Genomic DNA, 25,549 nt, shown 5'->3' with positions numbered 1-25,549 from the left:
TGCCCGAGCCGGTCGGGCTGGGGTTTTATGATTGTGACCGCGCCCGTATCGAATGTGGCCGTTTTTTTCTTGCCCTGTGCTTGCGCGCCGCCGTTTTCGGGTAAGCGCTCCGCTGCTGGTCGCGCTGTGGCTGTGGTGGTGGTGATTGTTGACAGTATCCCGGTGCTCGTTTGAGCTTGTGGGTTTGTTCGTTTCCTTTCGCCGGTAGGACCGGTGGACGAGGACGAGCCCGAGCCCTGGGGTGTGATTTGTTTCTTCGTCACGAATTTCTCGACTGCTGCGCGGAGGGCGGCGGCTCACCCTTGCTCGCTCCATTCTGCTCGAAACTTCCCAGCAGCCAGATCGTCGTTCGTCGCGTTTGTTTGAGAGCGACATTTTGCCGTCTTCTGTACCAAGCATGGTGGTGGCGGTTACCCCCGAACGGTGGAAGGGTGGCGCTCGTGCCGTCGACCCTCGGCCATCGGTTGCTTCGTGGAGGAAAGCCCGGCGAAGACTGCCGGACTATGCCGTCGACCTTGTCGGCCGCTTTCGGTTTCATCGCTTCAGCTTTTCGTTGTGGTTGCGGCCGGCGTAGCGTCGCGCCGGAGGAAGCGTTGCCGGACTCCTTCTGCCCGAGTGATGATGATGATGAGGGTCATGATGGTCGTCCGTCATCAGGTCATTACGACGCCTTTGTCGGAGCTCCTCCTCCTCCGCCGCCGTACCGATCAGATGATTATCATCGGCGTCCAGTTCGTCCGCCAGAAAGTCACCCCGCTCGCCCAAATCCTTCGAGTAGCCCTGCTTTTCTAAGTTTTGGTAGACGTAGTTCCACGTTTCGTAACACCCGATACCGTCCTGGTTTTTGCTGGAGATGCGCCTCTAACGTTACTGCTCTGCTCCTGCTCCCGCTGCAGCTGCTCGTCCTCGTAGCTATCGAAATCCTGCTGCCGGGAGTTGCGCGACGTCTGATGGTGCAAATAGTGATGATGGTGGTGGTGCGGCTGCTGCTGTTGCTGCTGTTCCTTCTGGTTTCGCTCGGCCAGCGCTTCCGGCAGCATGTCACTCTCGTAGTCAATCAGCAGTCAGCATTTTTGTGGTACCGGTCCAGCTTTTTGGCACATCCGCTGCCGGAGCGTAGCGTATCGGTGCCCCGGCGCATGCTAGACATCATGTCGTAATCGTCGTACCCTTTTTTCTTGCCACTCAAATAGATGCTCCCGGCTGGGCGGGCACCAATGGCGTACCGTAGGCGGCGGTTTGCGTAGCCGCCCACCGACGACATCGGTGCGCCACCGTAGATCGACGAATCGACCGGCTGACAGTAGGAAGGCGGTGCAAGCCATCATGCCATTCGGTCCGGTATCCGGGATAGGCCAGATTCATTGCCGGATGCGGTACGAGCCGCAACCGTCCACCAATCCGTCTGTGTGATGTTTCAGCTGGCCCCCGCCATTCATAAACATCGCCCGGGCCCGGGTATCCCAATCGGGAAGTTGGGTGGTGCCAGCGTACTGCAACGGTGGGTAGCGTCCGCTGCCTGGAACAATGTTATAGGGATGATTGTTACTGTTGCAACTTGTTACAGCACCGGCACTGGACCGTTCGCTACTCCCGCCGGCCACACCACACGATAGCAGTCCATCGAGCGGACCGCCCTCGTACGCTGGCTGCATGCCGGCCGCCGACGAACCGGCACCTTGCGAGCCTCCGTACGGCGTTGCGAGCGTGTAGTGGTACGGTTGATCAATGGAGTGTCGCTGCATGTACGCACTCATGCCGTACATGTTGGCGGCCGAGGCAGCAGCAGCAGCAGCTGCAGCCGCACTGTTCGCGTCCCTGATAGTGATCGAGCGATTTCGAATGGGGCATCGTTTCCCAGCGCTGGTGCGCAAACTTTGCTGCTGCTGCTGTGCTGCTGCTGCGACGCAGATGTAGTTGTCGTTGGTTGAAAATTCTGGTAACTACTATGTTGTTGTTGTTGATGATGATGATGATGATGATGATGCGAAGAAGGAAGATGATGGGGATGATATGCACCACCGTACGCGTTTGTTGGCATTTGCTGCTGTGATGGTGGTGGTGGTGGCGGTACCGGCGGTGGTTGCTGCTGTTGTTGATGATGCTGTTGACTATGAATACTACAGGGTGCACCAGCAACAGCGCTATTGTACAGCTGACTACTACCAACAACGCCACCGTTCCCACCACCATTCGCACCGCAATATGCGCGCGGCGGCGGCGGCGCTGCTGCTGCTGCTGCGGCCGGTGGTGGAACAGGGGGAGGTTGTTGGCTTTGCACATGGAACTGATACGGGTTGCATGAATTGCAGCTACTAGCAGGCGCTAAAGCGGACGCACTATTATTGCCGTACGTGTCTGGAGAGAAGAGAGACAAAAAAATTGAAGAGCATGTACGTCATACGTCACTCGAAGTGAGTAGAGAAGAGCACTTAAGACAATGTGAAAACATAAACCGGAAATGAGGTTGTTAATGTGAATCTTATGCAGATAACAAACAAACGAACAAACACAGGATTCTGTGTGTTTCATCGTGTTGACGTTGTGCAGTTTTGGAGCGAGAGGAAGGAAAAAACAAACGATATAAGTAGTAGTAATAGATTAAATACGAAGCCCATGCAAAAGATTATTTATAATGTGAGAGTTTGTTAGGATAACCGCAACAGGCTTGTTATAGCCGATGATCAACATTTATTCAAAGTTTCTCTTGCCGTACAGGAACGTCGCTTATTAAATGTTATCAAATAAATGGGGATTTCTTCATTGAAAAAATAGACATTCGTTGAAATGTGGACAAACGTACGTACAACTCAGGTAGATCATTTAGCAGCAAGCAGCCTCGTAAAGCTAATTGCAAACTGCCAAAGTTAATTTACTTTACGAAGTATAAGTATAATAATATTATCAACAGCTAAATTAATATTTTATAATGGTTTTAGACCTATAGGAAACAAAGCGACACATAAATTAGACAACAGCAGCAAAATAAAACAAGAATAACAATAGTGAACCTAAATGTGTATGTTGAATTACGAATAAACACTATCGTGATGAACTTTATCTTAATCTTAGAGAAGTAAACGATTTATGAAATCTAGTTATGGTTAGGAGTGGAAGATACATTCATATTGCGGAATGCAAATGCAAATGCAGCTGCCATAATAGCGCATTCAGGTACTGAAAACAAGATGATTCGTTAAGCAGCATGCAAGTGTAACTAGTTTCACTACGAGCTAGCTAAATATGACAATGTTAGAACAGCGATTTCTACGGCACGTGTTGTTACTAATTGACTACGGCTCGGCATAGTATACCTCTTAGCTTTGCTTGTTGTTTTTTGTGATGCTTTTCCTGTATCGACAACGCCATTTGCTTCACCGTTTGCATTACGTCAGCTGCGAATAGATAAAAATATAGAAAACATTAGAAATGATCTCATAATGTAAAATGCACGATTGGCTTTTGAGTTCTGCTTACCAGCATGATAGCTTCTGAAGTTGTAAATGTCAATCCAATCTATCGACAGTCGTAGCGAAGTAAGTTCACTGTAAATTCGTTTCATCATCTACGGGTAAGTAAAGAAAAGAGGAAAGAATTTTACTTATTATTTGATCTTGTGGCCTCATTTTTTCCATCACATTCTCCCAACCTGGCATTCCACGTACGCTGTAATAGCGTCCCGCGCAACGTTCATCACTTGATCGGGACAGATTGGACCGTCCAAAATTAGTGTCTTGTTCGGCATCAGCTGATAGCCCATGGCTTGAAACAGCTTTTCCGCGTTCACTAGATTGGCAGCAATTTCGTGCTGATAAAATCCAGAATACATCTGCAAGAGGGACAAACGGCGTTTAATATGAAACAATCTTGCTACGTTTCCCGGTAGACTTTCGGGACATTGACACAATACCTTTATCACTTTATATTCCTTTCGCCATGGTTTCACGAACAGATTGTTGGCATATTGGCTGATTGCCTCAAATCCGATCGATGCTTTGTAGGCCGAAAAATCGTCCAAATGTGCAACCGAACTGCAGCACCAGAGCAAGTACGTAGTATGGGACACCATTAATTATTAATTGCGGGACAATGAAAAGCGTTTTGATATACAGCTTCAAAATGGCTGTTGGGTGACAATACAACTTACCTGTCGAACGCATATCTTGTATCGTCGAGATAAAATTTCTCATTTGGTGGCACCTTTCCCAATCGTTTCTCAATCAAATCTGCAAAAAAAAAAAAAATAGAAATGATAAAGTGTTGTTATTTGTTTTGATTATTTTCAATGTCAACTGGGGGTAATTTTATTATATAACATAAAAAAATCATACGAAAACATCATTTGGGGTTTTCAGGAGTTATCATAGCTGTGGGACACTTTATTGAGTCTTTGTTACGCGAAATTAACTTAATGTAATGGGAACTGAACTCTATAGCACCCTTATTGGAGAAATCCAATAGGAATTTCCAACGAGCCTGTACAAAAAGGGTACCATGGAGTTCAATTTCCATCATTTGCAGTTAATTTCCTAGAAGAAAGAGTTAAGGAAGTGTCCCACAACTTTGAGAACCCCTGGAGAGCCCTGTAATAGTGAAAATAAAACAATATTTAATATTGTTTACATAGTTCGGCAACTATTCAACTATGAGTGAGAACAAGTGAGATTCCAAACAAAACAAAGTACATTAGTCTCTTGTTTTTGTTTTGATGTAATGACTCATCTCGTGGGACTTACACACTTCGTTCTTGGTGTTTCTTGTTCTGGGTTCATAAAAAAACAATCAACAACCAATTGACCCGTGAATCATCCCATTTAAATTCTCGCCAAGGTCGAGTGACAGTTGCTTTCCAAGGTGGTCTAATGGCATTTCCTTAACGGGAAGTAGGTTAGCTTGTAGCAGCAGCGTTTCCCTTATCTAGAGGCAAGAAGCGTGTGATTCTGCAACAGGTTTGATAAGGATAATTGCGAATTCAATCAAGGCACTGCTCTTGAGAAAGTGATTCATGCCTTATCGTGTATATAGTCAAATGATAACGCAGCAACCTCGATCCTCATAGTGCGAGACAGTTTAACCACAGTCGGTACCCGGATTGTTTGCAGTTTCTAGAAAGTAGAGTCCTAAATTCATGCTCTGCCATAGTCTGGCAATTACTTAAAAGAGCGATATTTGTTTCATCATCAGTTGAGGCGCTTGTTCAAGCTTAACAGAAAGCCCTTTCCGTTCGGACCCGCGCTTGTCAGACATTTCATATTGACCTTTAATAGCTGCTAAATTTATTACTACGACATTTTTTTCTTTGCAATAGTATTTGCCGCAATCTACACCTCGTGTCGAACGCTTCCATGATTGCATTGATAGTTCTGTAATCAGTCACATTGTCGCACCTGTGCAATAGGTGATATAATTAAAGCCCCGTGTGTTTATGAGAGAACAATTTAAATCCCCTTACGGCAACGGCTACGAGAAAACAGGTTCTCGCTTCCATTACTATTTCACCGACCTCCGCTCCTCCTCCGAACTTGCTCTCTGCCGGTAACCGCTAGCAATTGAGTCATCCCTTACCTTCTAGGTCGCGCCGCAGTTCGATCTTCAGCATCGATTCCTCCGACTCGACATACTTCCAGTGATGCTCCAATATTTGCTTCCACAGCGCGTCGTGCGTTTCGCTCGCTCCATAGGCCATTGTGGTGGGTCGGTTCGGAGCTGCGTTCGTACACCAATGAGTGAACTCCAATCGGTCGGCCAGTACGATTATTGGCAATTGATTTTTCCTTCACTCGGAACGACTCGGCCCCGCACTGCCCTTCGTGCTCGGTGCGTGCCGTTGACCCGATTGCACGACGGAACCGGAAGCAAACTGATGGAACCGTGGTGTTCGCGTTTGCACTTGACCCCGCACCGCTCACCGCCGTATAATCGGGTCCCCCGTTCACCACCTGTGCCCCCTCGAACGTTTACACCGCTGCCCTTTCTATGCACATTTGGTTTCGGATGCTTTGCGTGTGTCCTTTTTGCGCGTTCAATACCTTGCACTTCACCGCACAGACACAGGCATAGCCGCGCACAAACACTAGCAGAGGTTTTGGAAGTAATCCAGCAAATTCCTGCATAACCAGCACATACCACCACCATGCACGGGTACACTTTGGCTCATCGCTGCACACATATAGTGCACACACCTCGGTATAATTATAGTGAGACTCGTCCGCTCGAGCCAGTGGCGCACATGACGACTAGCAATAAAAAGAAACACACAAAAATTCTATTAAAAGATCTGCATAGCCAGCTCCGTCCGTCCGTCGGCGACACCAGAAGGAGGAGAGAAAACCACACACACGCACACACAACCCGTGTCTCGTCCACCAGTCGATGATGTGTCAGTGTTTTGTTGTTGTTATTGCTTTGGCTTATCGCTCATCATTTACCATCACCAATCATGTCGATGATTAATCTCGGAAGCAGTAGGGCTGCTCGTAAGATCACTTTTCCAACAACTATTATCGTATTCCGTAGGTTGCTGCTGCTTTCCTGCTGCGCTACTGAGAATCCTATTACTAACACGCACTTCCGCACAGCTACACCACTTCCGTGACTGATGATGGAGCGATTACTTTTCCTCTTTTCCACCAAATCAAAGCACTAACCTTGTCCTAGATTCGGGTTTGGGACAGGGCTTGCTTTTTAGCAGTAATTTACACGGAAAAACTACAGCAGGTTTGCGTGATGCACAATCTACAGCCAATTGCAACCTTCCGCAAGACAAAATCTAAAGGAATTTGTGACAGATGTAATCTTGCGCCGATTTCTTCGCACTTCACTGCAATTCGAGGCGCCACCGATTATTCCGCACGCACACAAGCACACATTCCATCACATCGTTTCCGTGCCCGAGGCATTTATCGTGATAGGCTTCCGTAAATGTGCGGTAGAAGCCAGGAGATTGCAAACTTCTGCACGGTCCAATATTTGTGTAATTTTTTCTTTTTATTTACGTTTTTTCTCCGAAACAATGAGAAAGGGGAAAGGCAAACTGTGCTACTGTCAAAACTGACGGACACGTTCTGTCGGACAATTGACAGTTTCTGACACGCTGCAGAAGCTGTTCGAGAAAAAATCCGACATTCGAATAATTCTCGATGGCGGTTAAAATACATTGTAATAGGTTGCCTTTTCAGCGCTGCTAGAAAGTTTCATCGTACATTTAGTGAATTGTTTTCGATTGTATCCAGTTATTATTTTGGAGCTGAGCTGAGTTGGAATGGGCTCCGGAAAGTATGAATTTGGATGTTGGGGTGGGATGGATTTACGTATTGAAGGTGAGTTGTGAAATATCTTTATAATCGATAATAATTTAATACTCCTGCAAGAAATCGATATAATAGTGAGAAACTTCAACAAATTCGATTTTTTACAGAAGTTTAAGCATACTAATGGGATGCTTTGATGGATAATTTGATGGGATATTCAATGTTGGATTACCGGCCATCATGTTTCTTCATTTCGCCATGTTGTTTATTTTTGCCAATTTATATCTTTGCCTTACACATCGAGATAAAAAAATAAATTATCGCAAAACTACCTGAACAAGCCATGAAATTATGAAATCGATTGAAATTCCAAACGGAGCCGGTCACCATCGCCTGTGTAAGCAGTCAACTCTCGGATGTAAACGAGTCGAACCAATTTTGCCGAAAAGAACAATCTGTCGGACAGTGCAAGAAAAAGAAGACGACCTCCATTTTCACGAAGGAAGTCGCGCAGTTCGTGCGAAGAAGTTGTAGGAACCCCATTACTCAACGACGACCGTGGAACTTTAGGTGTTAGTTCAGCAGTACTCTAAATCCAGCAGCAGCCGCAAACAACAACGATGTCGATGATTTCTGCCCGTCTGGCGGCCTCGGTGGCCCGCAGCCTGCCCAGAACCGCGACCCAGGTGAGCTAAATTGACTGCAAAAATTTCATCACAGCGCAGCCACACCGTACCCCGGCGGCGACACAGCATCGCGTGTACTACGTGGGGACCCCTTATCGATTGGGTCGGGCGGATGAGAAAATGGTGACATAATCGCCGGTACGGTTAAAAACGGGGTTCAAAGGCAAGTGCAAGTGTGAAAACGGGCCAAGTTTTCGTGGTGAGCAAAAAAGCATTCCACCCACCCGTCGGTGTAGGTTATGCAACCAGGAAGATTTTCACAGTGCCGGTCGCCCAATGTTCCTTTCGTCTCCCCGGTGACGTTATGTAACCTCACTGCAACTTGGTAGGAGTGAAAATGGAAAACTAGTGTTGAATTGACAATGTGTCGAGCTGCGCCCGTACAGAATGTGCTGAAAAGGATGGAACAGTAAATTGAAGCCGAAAAAAAAAATCTGTATGCTGTGAAATGTGTTTGCACCCAGCCGACGACCGACCCTTACGACAGCGCGAGATTTCATGATGGCGGACGCGAATTGACAGCACATGAAAAAAACTAACCCCTCGAGAGAGCATGGAAAAGAAATTGGAGATTGTGTTTTGGCCGAGGTTGGAATGAATGCTGGAACGATAAATGCTACACTATTTATTGCTAATTTTATGACGAAAAACACTTTTCCCAAAATACCCCACTTTTCGGTGGGCTTGCTCTTGCATCCGTTATGTAATGCTTATTTTTTGTTGTTTTGCCGGTACTCTCTTTCCTTAGGTTGCCAAGATTGCCGTTCCGGCTGTTTCGGTTGCCGCTCGCAACTTCCACGTCTCCACTGCCAACCGTGGCGCCGAGATCTCGGCCATCCTGGAGGAGCGCATCCTCGGAGCGGCCCCGAAGGCTGACCTGGAGGAAACTGGCCGTGTGCTGAGCATCGGTGACGGTATTGCCCGTGTGTACGGTCTGAAGAACATCCAGGCCGATGAGATGGTGGAGTTCTCCTCCGGCCTTAAGGTAAAATAAAGCTGGATTCAATTCCACCCGTCCCCCCTTCCTTGCTGCGCTATTAACCGCCGCACGCTCGATTCTTACTTCCAGGGCATGGCCCTTAACTTGGAGCCGGATAACGTCGGTGTGGTCGTGTTCGGTAACGACAAGCTGATCAAGGAAGGCGACATCGTCAAGCGTACCGGTGCCATCGTCGACGTGCCGGTTGGTGACGAAATCTTGGGCCGCGTCGTTGATGCCCTCGGTAACGCCATCGACGGCAAGGGCGAAATCAAGACGAAGCAGCGCTTCCGTGTCGGTATCAAGGCCCCGGGCATCATCCCGCGTGTGTCTGTCCGCGAACCGATGCAGACCGGTATTAAGGCCGTCGATTCGCTGGTGCCGATCGGTCGTGGTCAGCGTGAGCTGATCATTGGCGATCGTCAGACTGGGTAAGGCAAAGCAGTATGCTTTTTTACATTTAAGGAGCTGTATAGCAGAGAGAGAGAGAGAACTAAATCCGTCTGAATTTATGTATTTTGCTTAATATTTATTATTCACCTGCCTTCCTCCCCCTCCAACCCTGCAGTAAGACCGCTCTGGCCATCGATACCATCATCAACCAGAAGCGCTTCAACGACGGACAGGATGAGTCGAAGAAGCTGTACTGCATCTACGTCGCCATCGGTCAGAAGCGTTCCACCGTCGCCCAGATTGTGAAGCGTCTGACCGATTCCGGTGCGATGAACTACACCATCATCGTGTCCGCCACCGCTTCGGATGCTGCCCCGCTGCAGTACCTGGCCCCGTACTCGGGCTGCGCCATGGGTGAATACTTCCGCGACAACGGCAAGCACGCCCTGATCATCTACGACGATTTGTCGAAGCAGGCCGTGGCCTACCGTCAGATGTCGCTACTGCTGCGTCGTCCGCCAGGTCGTGAGGCCTACCCGGGTGATGTGTTCTATCTGCATTCGCGTCTGCTGGAGCGTGCGGCCAAGATGAGCCCGACGCTCGGTGGCGGTTCGCTCACTGCCCTGCCGGTCATCGAAACCCAGGCCGGTGATGTGTCCGCTTACATTCCAACCAACGTCATCTCGATCACGGACGGACAGATCTTCTTGGAAACTGAGCTGTTCTACAAGGGTATCCGACCGGCCATTAACGTCGGTCTGTCTGTGTCGCGTGTCGGCTCTGCTGCCCAGACCAAGGCAATGAAGCAGGTCGCCGGTTCGATGAAGCTGGAGCTGGCCCAGTACCGTGAGGTGGCTGCCTTCGCCCAGTTCGGTTCGGATCTGGATGCCGCCACCCAGCAGCTGCTGAACCGTGGTGTGCGTCTGACCGAGCTGCTGAAGCAGGGCCAGTACGTGCCGATGGCCATCGAGGAGCAGGTCGCCGTCATCTACTGCGGTGTCCGTGGCTACCTGGACAAGATGGACCCGAGCAAGATCACCAAGTTCGAGCGGGAGTTCCTGGCGCACGTTAAGACGAACGAGAAGGCGCTGCTGCAGCAGATCGCCTCGGAGGGCAAGATCTCGGACGATGCCGACGCTAAGCTGAAATCCGTTGTCACCAGCTTCATGTCCACCTTCTCCGCCTAAATGGTGCTGAAGTTCCGTATAGTTCCCGGAGCATCAAATCGTTTTTTTGTTTACAAATCCCTTCTAAGAAGAGAGCGACAGAGAAAGAGGCAGGATACAGCGCGGCCTCTGGCAAAACCAACACACATACACGGTGACATAAGATCTTGGCGAAATGATGTAAGCAGCTGCAATAGAGAAAAAGAGAATGAACACGCGCGCGCACTAGGCTTTGTTTTCTGCCTGCCATCATCAGTAAGTGAGCAGAAAGTTTCGTTTTATTAATAGTCGCCCATTTTACCACAAAGCCGAATGAATGTTTAGAATACACACAAGTGCGAAAGTTGGCAAAATAGAACATCCTACCACGATAAAGATCCGAGGGCGGCACGAACGCGTATTAGGGAGACACACGTAGATGGAAGAATTTAAATAAAGCGAGCGACAGTCATTTCCCAGTGGCCCGGACAAACCGGTAATGATAATAATGCTGTGTAACCCACCCTTTGGGCTGTTTAGGACGCTGGAATGACTGAGACAAAAAAATCGAATATAGATTCTTGGTCTTTTTATTTCAAAGTTCAATGAATATCACAACTGCAGTGCACGTTCTCGCATTATCCGGGACTGTTGGCTTACTTTCTTGATTTTTGGTGATTAGATGAAGGCTCAGAAGGCAAGATCATAATTGTCGAGTTCACGTCACTGTTCATGGCGTGAAGATAGTTGGCCGATTGTTCCAGGTAAATTAATTTCATTTTATTGTTCTGCTAAATGTGCTTCGTGGCTTTGCAAAGATCCTAATTACCAATCCTGCCCTGAGCTAGTAAGTAGAAGTGATTGGTATGAATTCAAGACCAGTTCCTGGACCGCTATACGTCTAGTATTAGTTCCAAGATCAGTAAGAGAGCGAGATCATTTACATAACTGTTATGGGTTTCGGGTGAGTTCCAGTACAGGTATGGGTTTAGGATCAGTTCCAGGATCAGTAATGGTTCAGTAGAGTATCTTATATCTAAAGGTCACCTGGAAATTACGCGGTATAGGATATAGAGAGGTCTATAGAGGATAGACTATAGAGAGGACCATTTTGGCCAGTCTCGTGGTATAGTGTTCAACTCGTACGTCTTAGAAACAATACCGCCATGGGTTCAAGCCCAGAATGGACCGTGTCCCAATACGGGGTAGGACTGACTATGCTGCTATGGTAACAAAAGCCAAGCGCACTTCACTTAACGGGTACAAGAGGCAGGCCATGACCGACAACGGTTGTTGAGCCAACGAAGAAGAAGAAGACTATAGAAGAGAGTGCTCGAAAAGGATTCTTTAATTCTCATGCATGTCGAGATACGCTCACGCCCTCTACAGGTACGACTACATCCTCATGCATGAGCAAGTCGTCGGTCCTTGAACGTGTTCGATCGATTTCGGGTGGGTGTAAGTTGTCGAAAAAAACACACACACACAACACGTTTACGATTCGTCTTTACATTGTTTTGTTTTCTTCACAATTATTGTTTCTGGTTTTAGCATTTATTTTCAATAATAGTTTTAATGTTACAATAATAATGATAATAGTAATAATAATAATAATAATAATCAATAATAAACGTGTATATAATAGATTAATAGTTATTTTAATTTGTGTATCGTTTCACTTACGTTTCACCCACCTTTCTGCCTCTTAGTCATAGTGTGTATCCTCTATAAGTGTAATTGCCGTGTGAGAGACGGTGCAACCTGCGCTAGCATGTTCTAGCTTTCCGACAAGTCTACTCGTCCTTCCACCTTCCGACTCTGTGGCTGTATGTATAATATTTTTCGTTCATTAATTTTCTCCAGGCTGCTGGAAAAATTGTCGGTGCCAGAGCTAGCTGTCTTTGTCGGTAATATCTATGCATGTATATAATTCTATTTATTGTATTATTTTTTTGTTTGTGTGTTTTTGATGAGCTGAGATAGATGCTAAACGTCGTCCTTTGCTTCTCTTAGTAATTGCTTTGTTATAAAATAGATACAGTGTAATCTGAATGAATGAGAGAGTATTGGAGTATGAGAGTTTCGTGTTCGCTGGTCGTCTTCCATCAACACCTGCTAACGGTCAGGAAATGAGCAGCCACGCATAACCATGACAACGGAGGTGGCAGAGACAGGCTTGAATTCTTGATTTCAAAATGGTATTCTTCCAGTACGGTTTCTGCTGCTTAGCTTAGAGTGTGTTAATCGTGTTTAGTACTCTTTGCGATTGAATTTAAAACGAAAAAGGGGGTTTGTCGTCTGCTTAATTCTTCTGTTTCTTTTTTTACAAACAAACTCTCCACTTTTCTTTTATCTGCTGTAATTTACAAGTTGTGTGGTGTTTTTTTACTTCATTTCAATCCTTACTCTTGTGTGTATAGCTGCTTTGTCTTTTTGGTTTGCAGTACTTGTGAAGCTAACAATTCAATGTTGAATTTATAATCTTCTTTTTCGCTTCGTTTAGTACACAATATGTGTGTTCTACTTTTGCTTCATTTGATAATTTCGGGGTTTTTCTGCTGTACTCGTGCCAGTTTCCCGACAGCTTTTAGAGCTTTAATTATGTTTGCTTCTCCTTTTTTGTGGTCTGTGTTGTGATAGAGCATACCCTAAACAATGAGAACTATCATTACATCCTGCACATTGTCGTTCAGCAGGAGTATCAGCAGCGCGTGTAAGCAAACTGCACCTAACTAACGCAAATGCAGGGTTTTGCGGAGATCATCATACCGTGTGCTGGAAGGACAAACAAAACACAATCTTTCTAGTGTTTGTTGGTCAATATTTTACGGATACGCTACAGAAGGTATGGTTGTTGTTGTTGTTGTGTCGCTACATCGTTGCTTTACAGGATGTACAATTTACATGCTTATACATTTAAACGCTACCGTGTATCTCTGCTAAACTGTTTGCTTATTGTGGTTGTCGCTTTAGCTCGTGTATTGCGTTTTTTCCAAATATGGGGAAGAAACGAAACGAACGAAACATATTTTACACACAAAAGAGTTTCAGGTTAAAAAAACAGTCAAGTTCAAGTCGAAACAAAAGCAGAATGCAATTCACTTCCGCTTGAAGAACCGAGCTAGATAAAAGCTACGCAAAACATACGAAAGACTATTTACAATTGTGAGTTGCATAAGCATCTCTACGACTTAAAATGGTGGCCTGTGCCACATACAAAAAAAAAAACAATAGATAAAATAAAACAAAAATATACTAATGGTTCTGCATTTGAGTGCAAAAATCCCTTCGTAAAACAAAATACCTTAAACAACAACTAATCCTGGACTAATAAATGTGAAGTGTGTTTATACGATCAGCTTAGCTAATTTGCACCCTAACCCTGATACAGCTCGGTCTTTTCTTTTTTTTAGATTTAAATTTTACGCACTTTACAGCTCTTTTAGTAAGAGTCTACGCGCACCTACATTTGTCAGTTATTCGCAATCATATTGTTCATGCTTTCCTTCCTTCCTTCCTGCTTACGTTACAGAGTGCGGCCGGAGAGTTAGTAGTATTTTTTGCCGGCCATTGTTTTTGATTTGATAACCCCAAACTTACAACTACTTAAAACAATGCGTCTATTTTCACATGTACAGCGTGCGATACGCGCAGTATTGCGTATAAAGCTGGCTAGAAGCCCTTTCGGTTGTCACGATTATTTCTCCCATCCTTTCCTAAGCGCTTGCTCTAATGGCTAAACCAAACGTGTTCTACACGTTCACCGAGTGAGTGTGTGTGTTTTTATGTCAAGGGAGCCAGTTTTGCATCTGATAGAGTTGATCCGTTTTTTTACTCAAAGCATCGAGATTTAAATAAAATCTAAAATAAGGTGTGTTAATCGGAAAACCGTTTCATAACAAAAAAAAAACTAATTCTGTTCCTGATTAAAAAGAACACATCACTAGTAGTGCAGTAGGTGCTAAAATTAAGCTAAAGTTTGTAATTTAGTTCGCAGTTTTAGATTAATGTTTGTTTACCACATTTCCCAGCACTTTGTTCTTTTTGTCCAAATTGTCGCCTTTCGTCGTTATCGGTACATGCCAAATTTAATATAGTTTCTGTTGACAGCACTTAAATGTGCCGACCGACGGAATTGTACGTCGTTGAGCGAGCATTAATCGAGCGAAAAGAATGAATAAAGTTCGATGGTAGCCTCCTCTGTACGGTACACACTTAATGTAATGTAACGATACCAAACTTGGACGACCGTCACGATCATTCATTAGATGATGACGCGACGAACGGTCGACCTCTAAAGCATTATCGTTATAGTTAACAAGGTACAACACACCGGAACGTTTTGGGTGCAATATAAAATGGGAATGTTTGCAGTTTACAATTTGACTAAATGAGCAAACGTACGAACGTGCTAAAGGTCGGCTTAGCACTGTAATGTGTATAGGTAGGCGGACACGACGATTAGGAAGAGAAGGAAAAGCTACGTTCGCTATTACACGTACTGAAAGGACTGTTGCAGATAGTCGATCGATTCCGTGAAACTGTCGACAAAGGGTAGATTGTTCGGCATTTTCGCGATATCCGTGGGCAATGCGGAAGGATTTGCACCAGCATTGGCATGATCGGATGCGTTCTGGGAGGGATTAAAACTCATACCGGGCTGTTGGGGAGGTTGTTGTTGTTGCTGCTGCTGCTGCTGGCCGGGTACGCCAGCATGTGCTGGATTGTGATGTGCCATATGAGTGGGACCACCGCCAGACAAACTGCCACCACCACCACCGCTTCCACTGGGCACTTGCCCGGGTGGTCCGGGTGCGTGCGGATGATGTTGCATCATCTGGGGATGATGTGGTAGATGGGCGTTGTACTGTTGTTGCATTTGCTGCTGCTGCTGCTGCAAGTGGTGCTGATGATGAGGATGATGCGGACTGGGAGTTTGCTGTGCCGAATGTCCATGGCTATGCTGCATCTGGCCATGGCCATGAGGGATTCCCATCGAATGGCCCATCGTACCAGTATGATGAGAATGTGGTACCTGCTGATGTGCCCCGTGATGATCTGGAAAATATTGCTGCTGCTGCTGTTGCTGCTGGTGTTGCTGATGATGGTGCTGGTTCACCATTTGGCCTGGCTCTACGCCCGGCAGCATCTGCGCGTGACTGTGCGATGGATGTTGTTGTTTGTGAAAATGGGTTCCTTTCGCATGCGGCTGCTGCTGTTGCTGATGTAGCTGTTGTTGATGCTGCTGCTGCTGCTGTTGTTGATGGTGCTGATGATGTTGTACTTGCTGTGACGTTAACGCAGGCGATTGAGCAGACTGTCCTCTCGATTGTGGATGAGTATCGGAACTGGTACGTGGTGTGGAAACCATTTCATAGCCTTGCTGCTGCTGCTGTTGTTGCGACTGCTGTTGCTGCGTCTGCTGTTGTTCGAAGTTACTGTTGCTACTGCCCATCATTTCTAAATTGTTTAAAATGTTCCCTAGACTGTTGTAAGCACCAACAGTGCTGCCCGTATTTGTACCGCTTCCTTCGTCTTGGAATTCCATCTTCATCATGTTCGCATTCCACATGTCCTGAAAGTGCAAATTAAATTGTTTACAATTGGGCTCTAATGCTCTAAAACAATTTACTTCAATTAAGAAAAGGCAATATTTTCTTACCTGATATCCCATCATTTCTTGGCTGTTCATATTCATCATGTGCTGTTGTTGTTGTTGCTGCTGCTGCTGCTGCTGATGGGTGTGTTGTTCTTGCACAGATTTATTTTGCAGCCCAGCAACTTGCGCGTGATGAGAATGATGAGGAAGATGTTGCTGCTGCTGTTGCTGTTGAAGCTGTGACTGTTGTGCATGCTGATGTTGTAGATGCTGCTGTGCATGATGGGGAGATTGGTGCTGCAGTTTTTGGGGTGAAAGGAAGCCAGCCGTTGTGTTGCCACCCCCACTCCTGGACTTCCGGCCGAACTAGGCTCGTGCATTGCGTTGTAGTATTTGTTGGCGGTAGCACTTTTCATCGTCCCGCTACCAGAGGCCGCCTGCGGTTGTCCTGCCGACCCACTTATTAGGCCTGGTTCAGCATTGGTCGGAGTTCCCATCTCCATGCTTTGCCAATCGAACGCATTATTCATCTGTCCATAGCCGTAGGGAATGTTGGTTGAGCTGCCGCTTGCCGTTCCGCTGGTTCCTGGCACCGCTGTGTCTCCCATTCGGTATGCCATAGACACAGATTGTTGTTCGGGAGTGGCTGCCGATGCCGTGCCGCCGGAGCGGCCACTGTAGTGAAGCCCCGCAGAACTGCCCGGATTGCCCATTCCGATAAACTGAGCTTGAGCGGCATGGTGGTGAGCATGGGCTTGTGAATGATGTTGCACTAGCTGAGCTTGTGGTTGTTGCTGTGTGGGCTGTTGCTGCGGTTGCTGTTGCTGTTGCTGTTGTTGGAGATGATGCTGATGATGATGATGATGAGGATGATGAGGGCCGCTGGAAGCGACGACACCCGCACCAGGCGGTCCCAGCACACTGTTGTAGTTCATTCCACTAGCATCGTAAGGATTGTAAGGTATATTAGCACCAACGCTACCATTGTTAATACCACTCATTCCTGTGCTGCTGCCAGCGCTGCTCGTTCTCGACGGAGGCACCACCATCATACCGCCAGCGGATGATCGACCGTCTGTTTTCAGCCCAGCTGCAGGATTTCCCATCGCCATCATCGGGTTCGAGCCGCCCATCTGGCCCATCACATTCGACTGCCCTCCCGCCGGCATTGTCACACCCGGCAGTGGATCCGGATGGTGCATTGCTTTCTCCATGCCTTTCAGCGCACCGGAGCTACCCGGAGCATTGGACGTTCCTGACGCCATTGTGCCCGGCAGCAGCTTGACTACGCCTGGCATACCGACACCGGCACCGACCTTATCCGCCATTGGCTCGTGGGCCAACACATTGCCTACAGGTACGGGAACAGTCGACAGCCCGGCCGGGTGTGCCATCTTTTTGTGCTTCGCCAGGTTTGCCGCCGTCCGGAATGCTTCCTTGCAACCGTCGATCGGGCATCGGAAAGCGGCCTCCTCTTCGTGGCACAGTTTATGGCGTTTGAGCGATCGACGGGCAGCAAAGAGCTTGTTGCAAATGTTACATTTGTATTTTTTGTCCTGTTGAAAAAAAAAAAAAGAAAATGGTTTTAATCAGGAGTTTGCCCTGTCGCTGTTGAATTCCAATTTCATCCAGTTTCACCTACCATCGAATGGGCTATTTTGATATGTTCCTTTAGTGCTTCCTGCGTGAGGAAGGACGAGGCGCAGTGCTCACAGATGATGGACCGATCCGTCACCGTCTGGTGCACCAGCTGATGCTTGTCGTAGTCCTGTTTCAATATGAAAACCTTCGAGCACTGTTCACAAGCAAACCAAACGTCTGTGGAGGGATGAAGGAGAAGAAACAAAAATCCAAAATGAACCTTACGGGTATTAGCTACGTGTTGCACAGTGCCGACAACGGCAGTGCCACCGGACTAACGTACCATTTTTGTGACACTTCAGCATGTGCTGGTAAACTTTTAGGTTGGAGTTGAATATTGCACTACATATTTCACACGCTATGCTTTCGGTGTGATGGTTTGTTTTGTGAATGTGCCGATCGAGCTGCGCTCCCGTAGCGAACACCAGATTGCATGTTTTACAATTTAACCGCAGCAGCTCTGAAACATAGTGAAAAAAGGGGGAAACAAAATGTGAAATTTCATGCAACTGCTGTTATAACCGCAGGGGATTTTGTTTTGTTTCGTTTTTTTATAGCGATCGTCGTACTTTTGTTCGGGTGATCTTTACCATCCTTGGCCGCAAAATGGTCCTGCACATGAAGATGGTACTGTTGTGCATTTATGAAGTTGGTTTCATCGCAGTGCTCACACATAAAGTTACCCTCCGGCAGCTACACGACGGGAAAGAAAATGAAAAAAAAGGAAATTATTTTGGATCAACATAATAATCCTCCCATATTGACTATGCAGGATAAATTAACGCTACCAGCACTTACAGGGAAACGCCTCGTGCCGCCTGTTAAGCTGCCACTGCCCATAAAGCTGCCCGCTGTGCTGGCCATCGGATTTGCCATTGGTCCAATCCCATGATGGTGTGCTGTGGGGTGTTGAAGGTTCTGATGATTCTGCAGGTGATGGTGTCCACCGTCCATAAAGCTACCCGTCGTGGCCGCCAGTGGATCCTGTAACGATTGCATACCACCAACGACACTACCGGGAAGTGCTGCCGATCGGTGCGCCGTCGCTGTCCCTGCACCAAACTCGAGATTCTGCCACCCACCCCCGAGGTGTTGTGGTTGTTGTTGATGTTGTAGCTGTTGCTGTTGTAGCTGTAGCTGTTGTTGCTGTTGCTGTTGTTGCTGCTGCTGTTGCTGCTGTTGTTGTTGCTGTTGTTGCTGTTGTTGCTGCTGCTGTTGCTGCTGTTGTTGTTGCTGCTGTTGTTGCTGCTGTTGTTGCTGCTGCTGCTGTTGCAGCTGCAGCGACTGCTGCTGTTTGTTCGTACCAAAGCTGATGGCAGGGTCGTTGAACGTACCGCTGCTTTGCTGCATGCCCGTAACGGAGCAGGTTAGGGCGGATGGGCGCTGACCCGCCAGGGCGCTACTGCTAGCGGTAAGCGCGCCCGGCACGCTACCGTCACTGCCCGCCGAACCCATCGCTGCTGCCAGCGCCGGTGTCGACGTTCCTGCGGTCGTGTCGGAAAACTCGTAATTAAACGACGACAAATTGTCGCTAAAGTTGGTGCTACTATCGCCGAGCGACTTTTCGCTGCTTCCAAGCGATTTTTTCAACGTGCTGCTGCCAATACCCTTCAGCGAATCGCACGAGCCTCCACCCATCGTCGCAACGTCACCGTGCGTGATGAAGTCCGTGCTGGCCGAGCTGGGATCGGCCGATGAGGCAGTGGCCGTGCTTGTGCCCGCCCCAGCAGCGGCCGCCGCCGCCGCCGCAGCCGCTTTCGCTTTCTGCAGTCGCTTCGACGGCGGATCGATGTGATGGGCGGTCTTCATGTGGCGGGCAAGGTGCGATTGGTTTTTGTACGATTCCTTGCAGTTTTCCACCGTACAGCGGAAGGCGCGCTCATCCGAATGGCAAAGTTTATGGCGTTTGAGAGACCGTTTGGCGGCGAACAGCTTGTTGCAGATATTGCACTCGAATTTGTTTTCCTACAAATTAAAAGTGTTGTTTGATATCCTTGTTTTCGTGACCAATCAGTCCCGATGATTTGCAACTTACCGGAACGGAATGTGATAGTTTGATGTGCTCATGTAGGGAGGGCTGCGACAGAAAGGAGGCTCCGCACTGCTCACAGGTGAAGGCTTTGTCCGTAACACTCGTTCCCTGCAGCAGCAAACTTCTCTCTAAGGTAGCTTTCTGAGTAAACACTGAAAACGCGAAAAGGAAGCGGGCGCCGTGTTAAAGACATATCTTTATAAATTCTTTACCTCTGCTCGCTTACCGTTGTGATGAGTGCGGCTGACGTGCTGGCTGAGCTTGATACTGTTACAAAATATTGCACCACAAATGTCGCACACCAAACCTTCCGCCTGGTGGTTGGTTTTCTGGATGTGCTTTTCGAGATATTTTTGATTGTTAAAAACGATACCGCATGTTTTACAGCTGTACTTGTGAGTTTCTGAAATGATAGGGAGTGGAATCAAAGAGTTCACATCGATGCACTCACTGGTACCGAAAGCTAAACTTAGCATACTTACTTTTACAGTTTTGCTCCGCTACCCTATCCTTGCTTATAAAATGACCCTGGACGTGTATCTGATACTGTTGATTTCGCGTGAAGGTTTCCCCGCAGTGCTCACATATGTGAGGCCGGTTTTTGTGATAGATTCGATTGTGTTCAACGATTTCCTGCAAGAAAGTATGTGCAACATTTTTCGACATTATTCACTCCGTTTGCTCCTGGAATGCACGTGTGAGCAATCATTACCTCTGAGGTTACTCCTCGCTGTTTGCCACAATCGGGACAAAATCCCGGATGGTGGCTGAAGTGGATGACAAGAGATTTGCGTTTCCTATAGCTGCGGCGGGATGAGAAAGGAACGTTTATAATAACACACACAATCAACAATGCGATCAGTAGAATATGCACAAACACACACACACACACCTTTTATCACAAAGTAAGCACTGGTACACCTGTTCCTTGTTGCGCTCGTGCGAAACCATGCTGGAATCGTTCGTGTCCAGCGTGTTGGTGTCGGACGACAGCATCAGGGAGGTGTTGTTGGTGGACGATTCCTCCTCCGAGAAGATTTCGTTCGAATTGTCTATCGAGTCGTCTTCCTTCATCAGCAGAAGGTCCTCGTCGTCCTCGTCCTTGATCTCCTCGAAGCAGTGATCGTCTGCGATGGAGTACGGCGTGTCGAAGTCGAACTCCTCCTTCTTGATGTACGTGGCAGGTGGCGAGTGCGACGAACCGCTTCCGTAGCAAATGGCGGGAAGGGAAGTGCGCACCGTGACCGTGGTTAGGGCGGGCCGTTTCCGTACAAATATTTGCTCGTTTTTGTAGATTTTCCACGCGGGAAAGATGCTTTGTTCGAACATGTTGAACAGTAGCTTAAAATCGTGATTGGCGATCATACGAACCAGCGCACGATTCATCCGAACGTTCCCCAGCCATCGATTTGCGCCCCCCGCTCGCTGTCCCGCCTTGAGTAACGTTCCACCTCTGCTGCTGTACTCTGGCCCTAGCCGCACGCTGCCGGTCAGTGGCAGACCGTCGAACAGGTTGCCCCGCAGTAGCTTCCCCCGAAGGTCCCAGGGAGCTAGCGGAGGTTCGCGGGTGCGATGCGGGTGCATCAACAACAAACCATCGCTACCGAGCGACAGATCCGTGCAGCGGACGCTGGTGCTGGTGTCGATGTCGAGACAGACCTTGCCCGCGAGGTCGCCACCAAACGAGGACACGGTCGTGCGGCCGGTGGCGACCGACAGGGACGAGCCGGACGCTGGCGCGCTGCGCGTCTTCAGCAGGTTCACCACAATCACATTTTCGATATTGTTCAACTCTTTGAGTATTGCTGGTTTGTAGAGACGCTCCTGGCAATCATTGTACAGGAACTTGACGTACAGCTTGATGGCCGAGATGAGAAACAGCAGCGCCTGGTATTTATCGTCTGACTGTAGACATTTCAGCGTTTTGATCAGCGCTTTGACCTGGTACGCGGGAAGGACGCAAGTGATGGCAGCACGCACAGCGGCGGGGCGCATTTTCGACAGCAGAGAACATTTGGCCACAGACATATTGTGCAATGGACGCGCCAATCGTGGTAACGCACCGACGGAACACACAAAGGGAGAGAGAGAAAAAAACAGCGTAGCATTAGCTGGGGGGAACTGGTTGGAGTGTTGCAGACCCAATTTACGAGACACTGAGGGCATCATCGACCCGTCTCGGGAGTGGCCAGCGGAAATGAGGCCATTCGCCAGCACCTACCTGTATCTGGAACGCATGTGCCCGTGTCCGGTGCTGCATTTTCACTTCCATTTAAGCCGGGAAATAGTAAGAAAATTAAAATTTTCTTTGATTGTTTACCAAAATCCTATTCTTTGACATATTGCTTTTCAGAGTTTTTTGCTGCTTGACTTCTTTTTTATTTGTCAATTTCTGATGCGAAGAAGCAAGGTCAGTATGTGACCAGGCTGGACCATTGTATCGCGAATTGACAGGACACGATGGAAAACGTACTTCAAATGCCAATGACAGTTTGGCGCAACGAATAGCCGTCGAAATGGGGTTTTGTGTTAATTATTTATGAAGGAGTTTTCCTTATGCTTTGCTAAAGGAAAGGAATCTTAAAAAAAATTATAAAGAAGGTGACCATTTAAAACAAAATCGGGAACAAAAATTCGTTTGAATCTTAACTTATCGTTTTAATGTCAATTCGTATACAGTTCCTATGAAAGAGGGGATTGGATAATTATATAAATTATTCTACATATTGTTCTTATTTTATTCCTGTACTGTTATTTCTCGCACAAATTAAATGAAATAAAGTAATAAAACGTAAAAGATGGGCGAAATTTATTTGAACGATGTTAAAAATTAATTGAAAAAAAAATCGATGATTGCTGTCAAGTGGTACAGAAATGGACGGACCTGGGTCATGCGTTGTAATGCCATTTGCGCCAATGTCGGCAAAGTACAAAACAAAGCCTCATCGTTCGAGACTGTAGGAACTTTAATCTTTAATTAAGATGGTAAATAGAACATTTTAATGAGGTGTAAAGAAAAAAACTAACCAACTATTGTTTGTTGTTTGTAGCTATTCTATTCCTTTTTCAAATCTCTCGTCGGGAAGGATGTCGTCGTCGAACTGAAAAATGACCTGAGGTAAGCATAGGCCCCAGTGCTTGCAGTGTCCATTTGCAGAGCAAGTTTGGCTTGCCGGCATATGCGAGATAATTTAGCTCTTTTATTTCGTGTCCATCTTTCTGATCCCAAATGTGTGTCGTTGCAGTATTTGTGGAACGCTACATTCGGTTGATCAGTATCTAAACATAAAGCTCACAGACATCAGCGTGACCGATCCGGAAAAGTATCCACATATGCTGTCGGTAAAGAATTGTTTCATCCGAGGTTCGGTCGTACGGTACGTACAGCTACCAGGAGACGAAGTGGACACACAGCTGCTGCAAGACGCAGCTCGAAAAGAAGCTGTAACAAGTGTACGATAAGTAAAGGCAACGCGTGAAGTTGTGTAAACTCGGAGTAGGTGTGCTATTTTTACGTAAAGAGTATGTGGAACATAGCCATGATGACACGCGTCGAATAGAAGGGAAGACTGTTCAAGGAGATTTTAGATTTTTTTTTTGATGATCGGAAGGGGTCCATCGGCGAAATACATGTTCCCGCCTGGGAGTATGTAAAGCATAGGAAGAGTTGGAAGCAAAATTTTTAGACAGACTCCATGAAGCTTTTCAACGGAAGAGCTTAACCAACCGGCTTATGCCAAAGCGAAAACTTTTGGAAATTAAGCATTATGAATGCATGTCAAGAATCCTACATTCTTCATTTTGAGTACTTGATTAAGGAGCTCAAGTGATGCGAAAATGGACACGGATATTGCGTAAGCAGCGATTAACACGGCGATGGGATTAACACAGTATTTGGGTGTTGAATCGAAACGGAATGGAAGAAATTAATCGACCTATAATGTACTATGACCAATTGAACTTCAACGACCCTCTTCAAATGATCAATCCTTGAATCTTTGCCTTTTGCCAAATCCGCTATATGAACCTCTAAAGACGTCCGTTCTTGCTGGTGAGTATTGGGAACTATGAGAACACCAAGAAAGTATCTACTAGATCGTTCCACATTTTCTTCGCTGTGGTCTTTTCTTGTATACATCCTAAGTACTCATCTGAAATGAAACTCCCCAGCAACAACTTGGCCTTGGTCCATTTCCTCGAACTTGGCCACTTCACTAGCTTCTGTTGGAAAATCCTTTACGACTGCGTCCTATACCTTCGAGGTTTTAAATACACTTCGATCCTAAACTTACAGGTGTCGTAGCCTGTTCCGGAAAACTATGGGATTCCGTGAATCGCCACTTCTTTCTGCTTGGCTGGGCCCATAACCTAGAGACGTCCGTTCTTGCTGGTGTTTTTTACAACTAACTATTGGTACATGCTATTACAGACTACTGCGATCTGCCTTTGCGATTTGTCAACTACGCGTTTGCTAGATCTACAATAACCTCGATTAACAGTTCGTTCTACAGTGAACCCTCTCTTATTTGACGCCTCTCTAATTTAATGTTCAGTCCCTTGATTTCCAACACATTTTTGTCCCTCTCATTTGGAAAACCTCTGAAATCTATATACCTCTTATTTGTGTATGGTGTTGCCATGGTTATTGAATAATGTATGCTCAAATTGACAATCGTGTTCGAAGTTTCCTATAGCAACAGTTCAGGCTACATACTAAATGTTATGACTCTTTCTTGTTTGTATGGACTTTTCATACACTTTCAACCTCTGTAATTTGAAACCCCCTCTCATATAAGAGAGAGTTGCCTGTACTTCAGTTAAATTCAGGTCTCGTACTACAGATTAATCCCTTGAATGGCTTGACCAGCTTCAGACGAGGCAAATACTTCATTACTTACTGCTCCTTGTGATTGGCTTGGAAATGCCTATTCCGGGATGTTTTTTTTTCATTTCATAAATTGTCTTATTCAACTTAGCCTACCATGACCCCTCTGTCTTTGTGGATGGCCTAAAAGTACTTTGCGGGCTGGGTCGTACGGTTCTATGCGTATAGCAAGGCCAGCCCAACGAAGCTTGGCAAGCTTGATACGCTACACTACAATAATAACGCCGCACATCTCGTAAAGGTCGTCGTTGACCTTTGACCCGAGATAGGCGAAATCTTGGGCGAATTGTAGTCTTTACTTCGATTATTTATTAAAGAAAGAGTCCAGCTTGAACTTGACCTGAACCTACACTGATGCTAAAACAGAACTTTTTAAACCACGCAACAACTAAAAAAAAGTAGCCGTTTAGTGCTCCAAGGTCCAACACTCACAAAAAATACTTCCTTTTAGTATTTTATTGAATGAGAATTCCTCAATCAAGCTTGTCGCTGGATACTTGAGTAGGATTGGAACATTAGCGTGACCGCTTAGGGTCTCTACTCGTGTTAATCCTCCACTGTCAGAAAACGTTAAATCTGATGAGTTTGTTGGATCATTTGAGAGTAAGGCGCTCTAATTTCATATAAAAACATGGTCTCAAAGTTGTCTGGAAATGCCAACAGATTTGCTGACATGCATTCAGCCGGGCTAGTAATTCAACGTGATGAACGAAAAAACAAAAAAAAGGCAAGTAAATGTGTAACCGGGAATATCTCTATCATCCAAATTTGTAGAGAGGTGGAATAAGTGAATATAATGAAATCCTCAAACTGTATTTCATATCACTGTATGCAGAGATGTGTAGATTACATCGGTGATACTAGTTCACATATGTTACACATATGTCTTATGTCTACGTTCTCAACTTGACTTGATGGTAAACAAAACATATACAGTCT

At 46.6% G+C, this 25,549-nt stretch overlaps 3 protein-coding genes and 1 pseudogene across 3 annotated transcripts; 2 read left to right on the top strand and 2 right to left on the bottom strand.

The window, feature by feature from the left end:
* Nucleotides 1-534: 534 nt before the first annotated feature.
* LOC121602424 lies at nt 535-6,989 on the bottom strand (annotated as a pseudogene).
* A 730-nt stretch (nt 6,990-7,719) lies between these two features.
* LOC121602427 (ATP synthase subunit alpha, mitochondrial) lies at nt 7,720-11,025 on the top strand. The gene is made up of 4 exons (XM_041931190.1): nt 7,720-7,936; nt 8,685-8,921; nt 9,006-9,346; nt 9,484-11,025. Exons 1-4 carry the CDS (start codon nt 7,871-7,873, stop codon nt 10,493-10,495), a joined length of 1,656 nt encoding a protein of 551 aa, XP_041787124.1. The 5' UTR covers nt 7,720-7,870; the 3' UTR covers nt 10,496-11,025.
* A 1,755-nt stretch (nt 11,026-12,780) lies between these two features.
* LOC121602426 lies at nt 12,781-24,139 on the bottom strand. Its single transcript, XM_041931189.1, is given in 14 exon segments — nt 12,781-16,028; nt 16,116-16,394; nt 16,397-17,608; nt 17,695-17,870; nt 17,977-18,153; nt 18,263-18,386; nt 18,492-19,658; nt 19,729-19,877; nt 19,952-20,128; nt 20,208-20,358; nt 20,438-20,528; nt 20,618-21,666; nt 21,947-22,304; nt 24,018-24,139. Coding segments are annotated over 13 exon segments (5,886 nt in total). The 5' UTR covers nt 21,998-22,304; nt 24,018-24,139; the 3' UTR covers nt 12,781-14,945.
* Nucleotides 22,608-23,219, top strand: LOC121602425 (U6 snRNA-associated Sm-like protein LSm2). Its single transcript, XM_041931188.1, has 3 exons — nt 22,608-22,710; nt 22,776-22,843; nt 22,971-23,219. Exons 1-3 carry the CDS (start codon nt 22,708-22,710, stop codon nt 23,185-23,187), a joined length of 288 nt encoding a protein of 95 aa, XP_041787122.1. The 5' UTR covers nt 22,608-22,707; the 3' UTR covers nt 23,188-23,219.
* Nucleotides 24,140-25,549: the final 1,410 nt, after the last annotated feature.

Source organism: Anopheles merus, unplaced genomic scaffold (assembly GCF_017562075.2).
Source record: "Anopheles merus strain MAF unplaced genomic scaffold, AmerM5.1 LNR4000449, whole genome shotgun sequence".
In the NCBI taxonomy this organism is placed as follows: domain Eukaryota; kingdom Metazoa; phylum Arthropoda; class Insecta; order Diptera; family Culicidae; genus Anopheles; species Anopheles merus.
The sequence above is the reverse complement of the archived record's forward strand: the minus strand, read 5'-3'. Positions and strand labels throughout refer to the sequence as shown.

Bases quoted from the DNA above. Each gene is read 5' to 3' on its own strand.
- LOC121602427 (XM_041931190.1), top strand. From the start codon at position 7,871: ATGTCGATGATTTCTGCCCGTCTGGCGGCCTCGGTGGCCCGCAGCCTG. The intron at 7,937-8,684 runs GTGAGCTAAATT...CTCTTTCCTTAG, and splicing joins TGCCCAGAACCGCGACCCAG to GTTGCCAAGATTGCCGTTCC. The intron at 9,347-9,483 runs GTAAGGCAAAGC...CCAACCCTGCAG, and splicing joins ATTGGCGATCGTCAGACTGG to TAAGACCGCTCTGGCCATCG.
- LOC121602425 (XM_041931188.1), top strand. The intron at 22,844-22,970 runs GTAAGCATAGGC...GTGTCGTTGCAG, and splicing joins GAACTGAAAAATGACCTGAG to TATTTGTGGAACGCTACATT.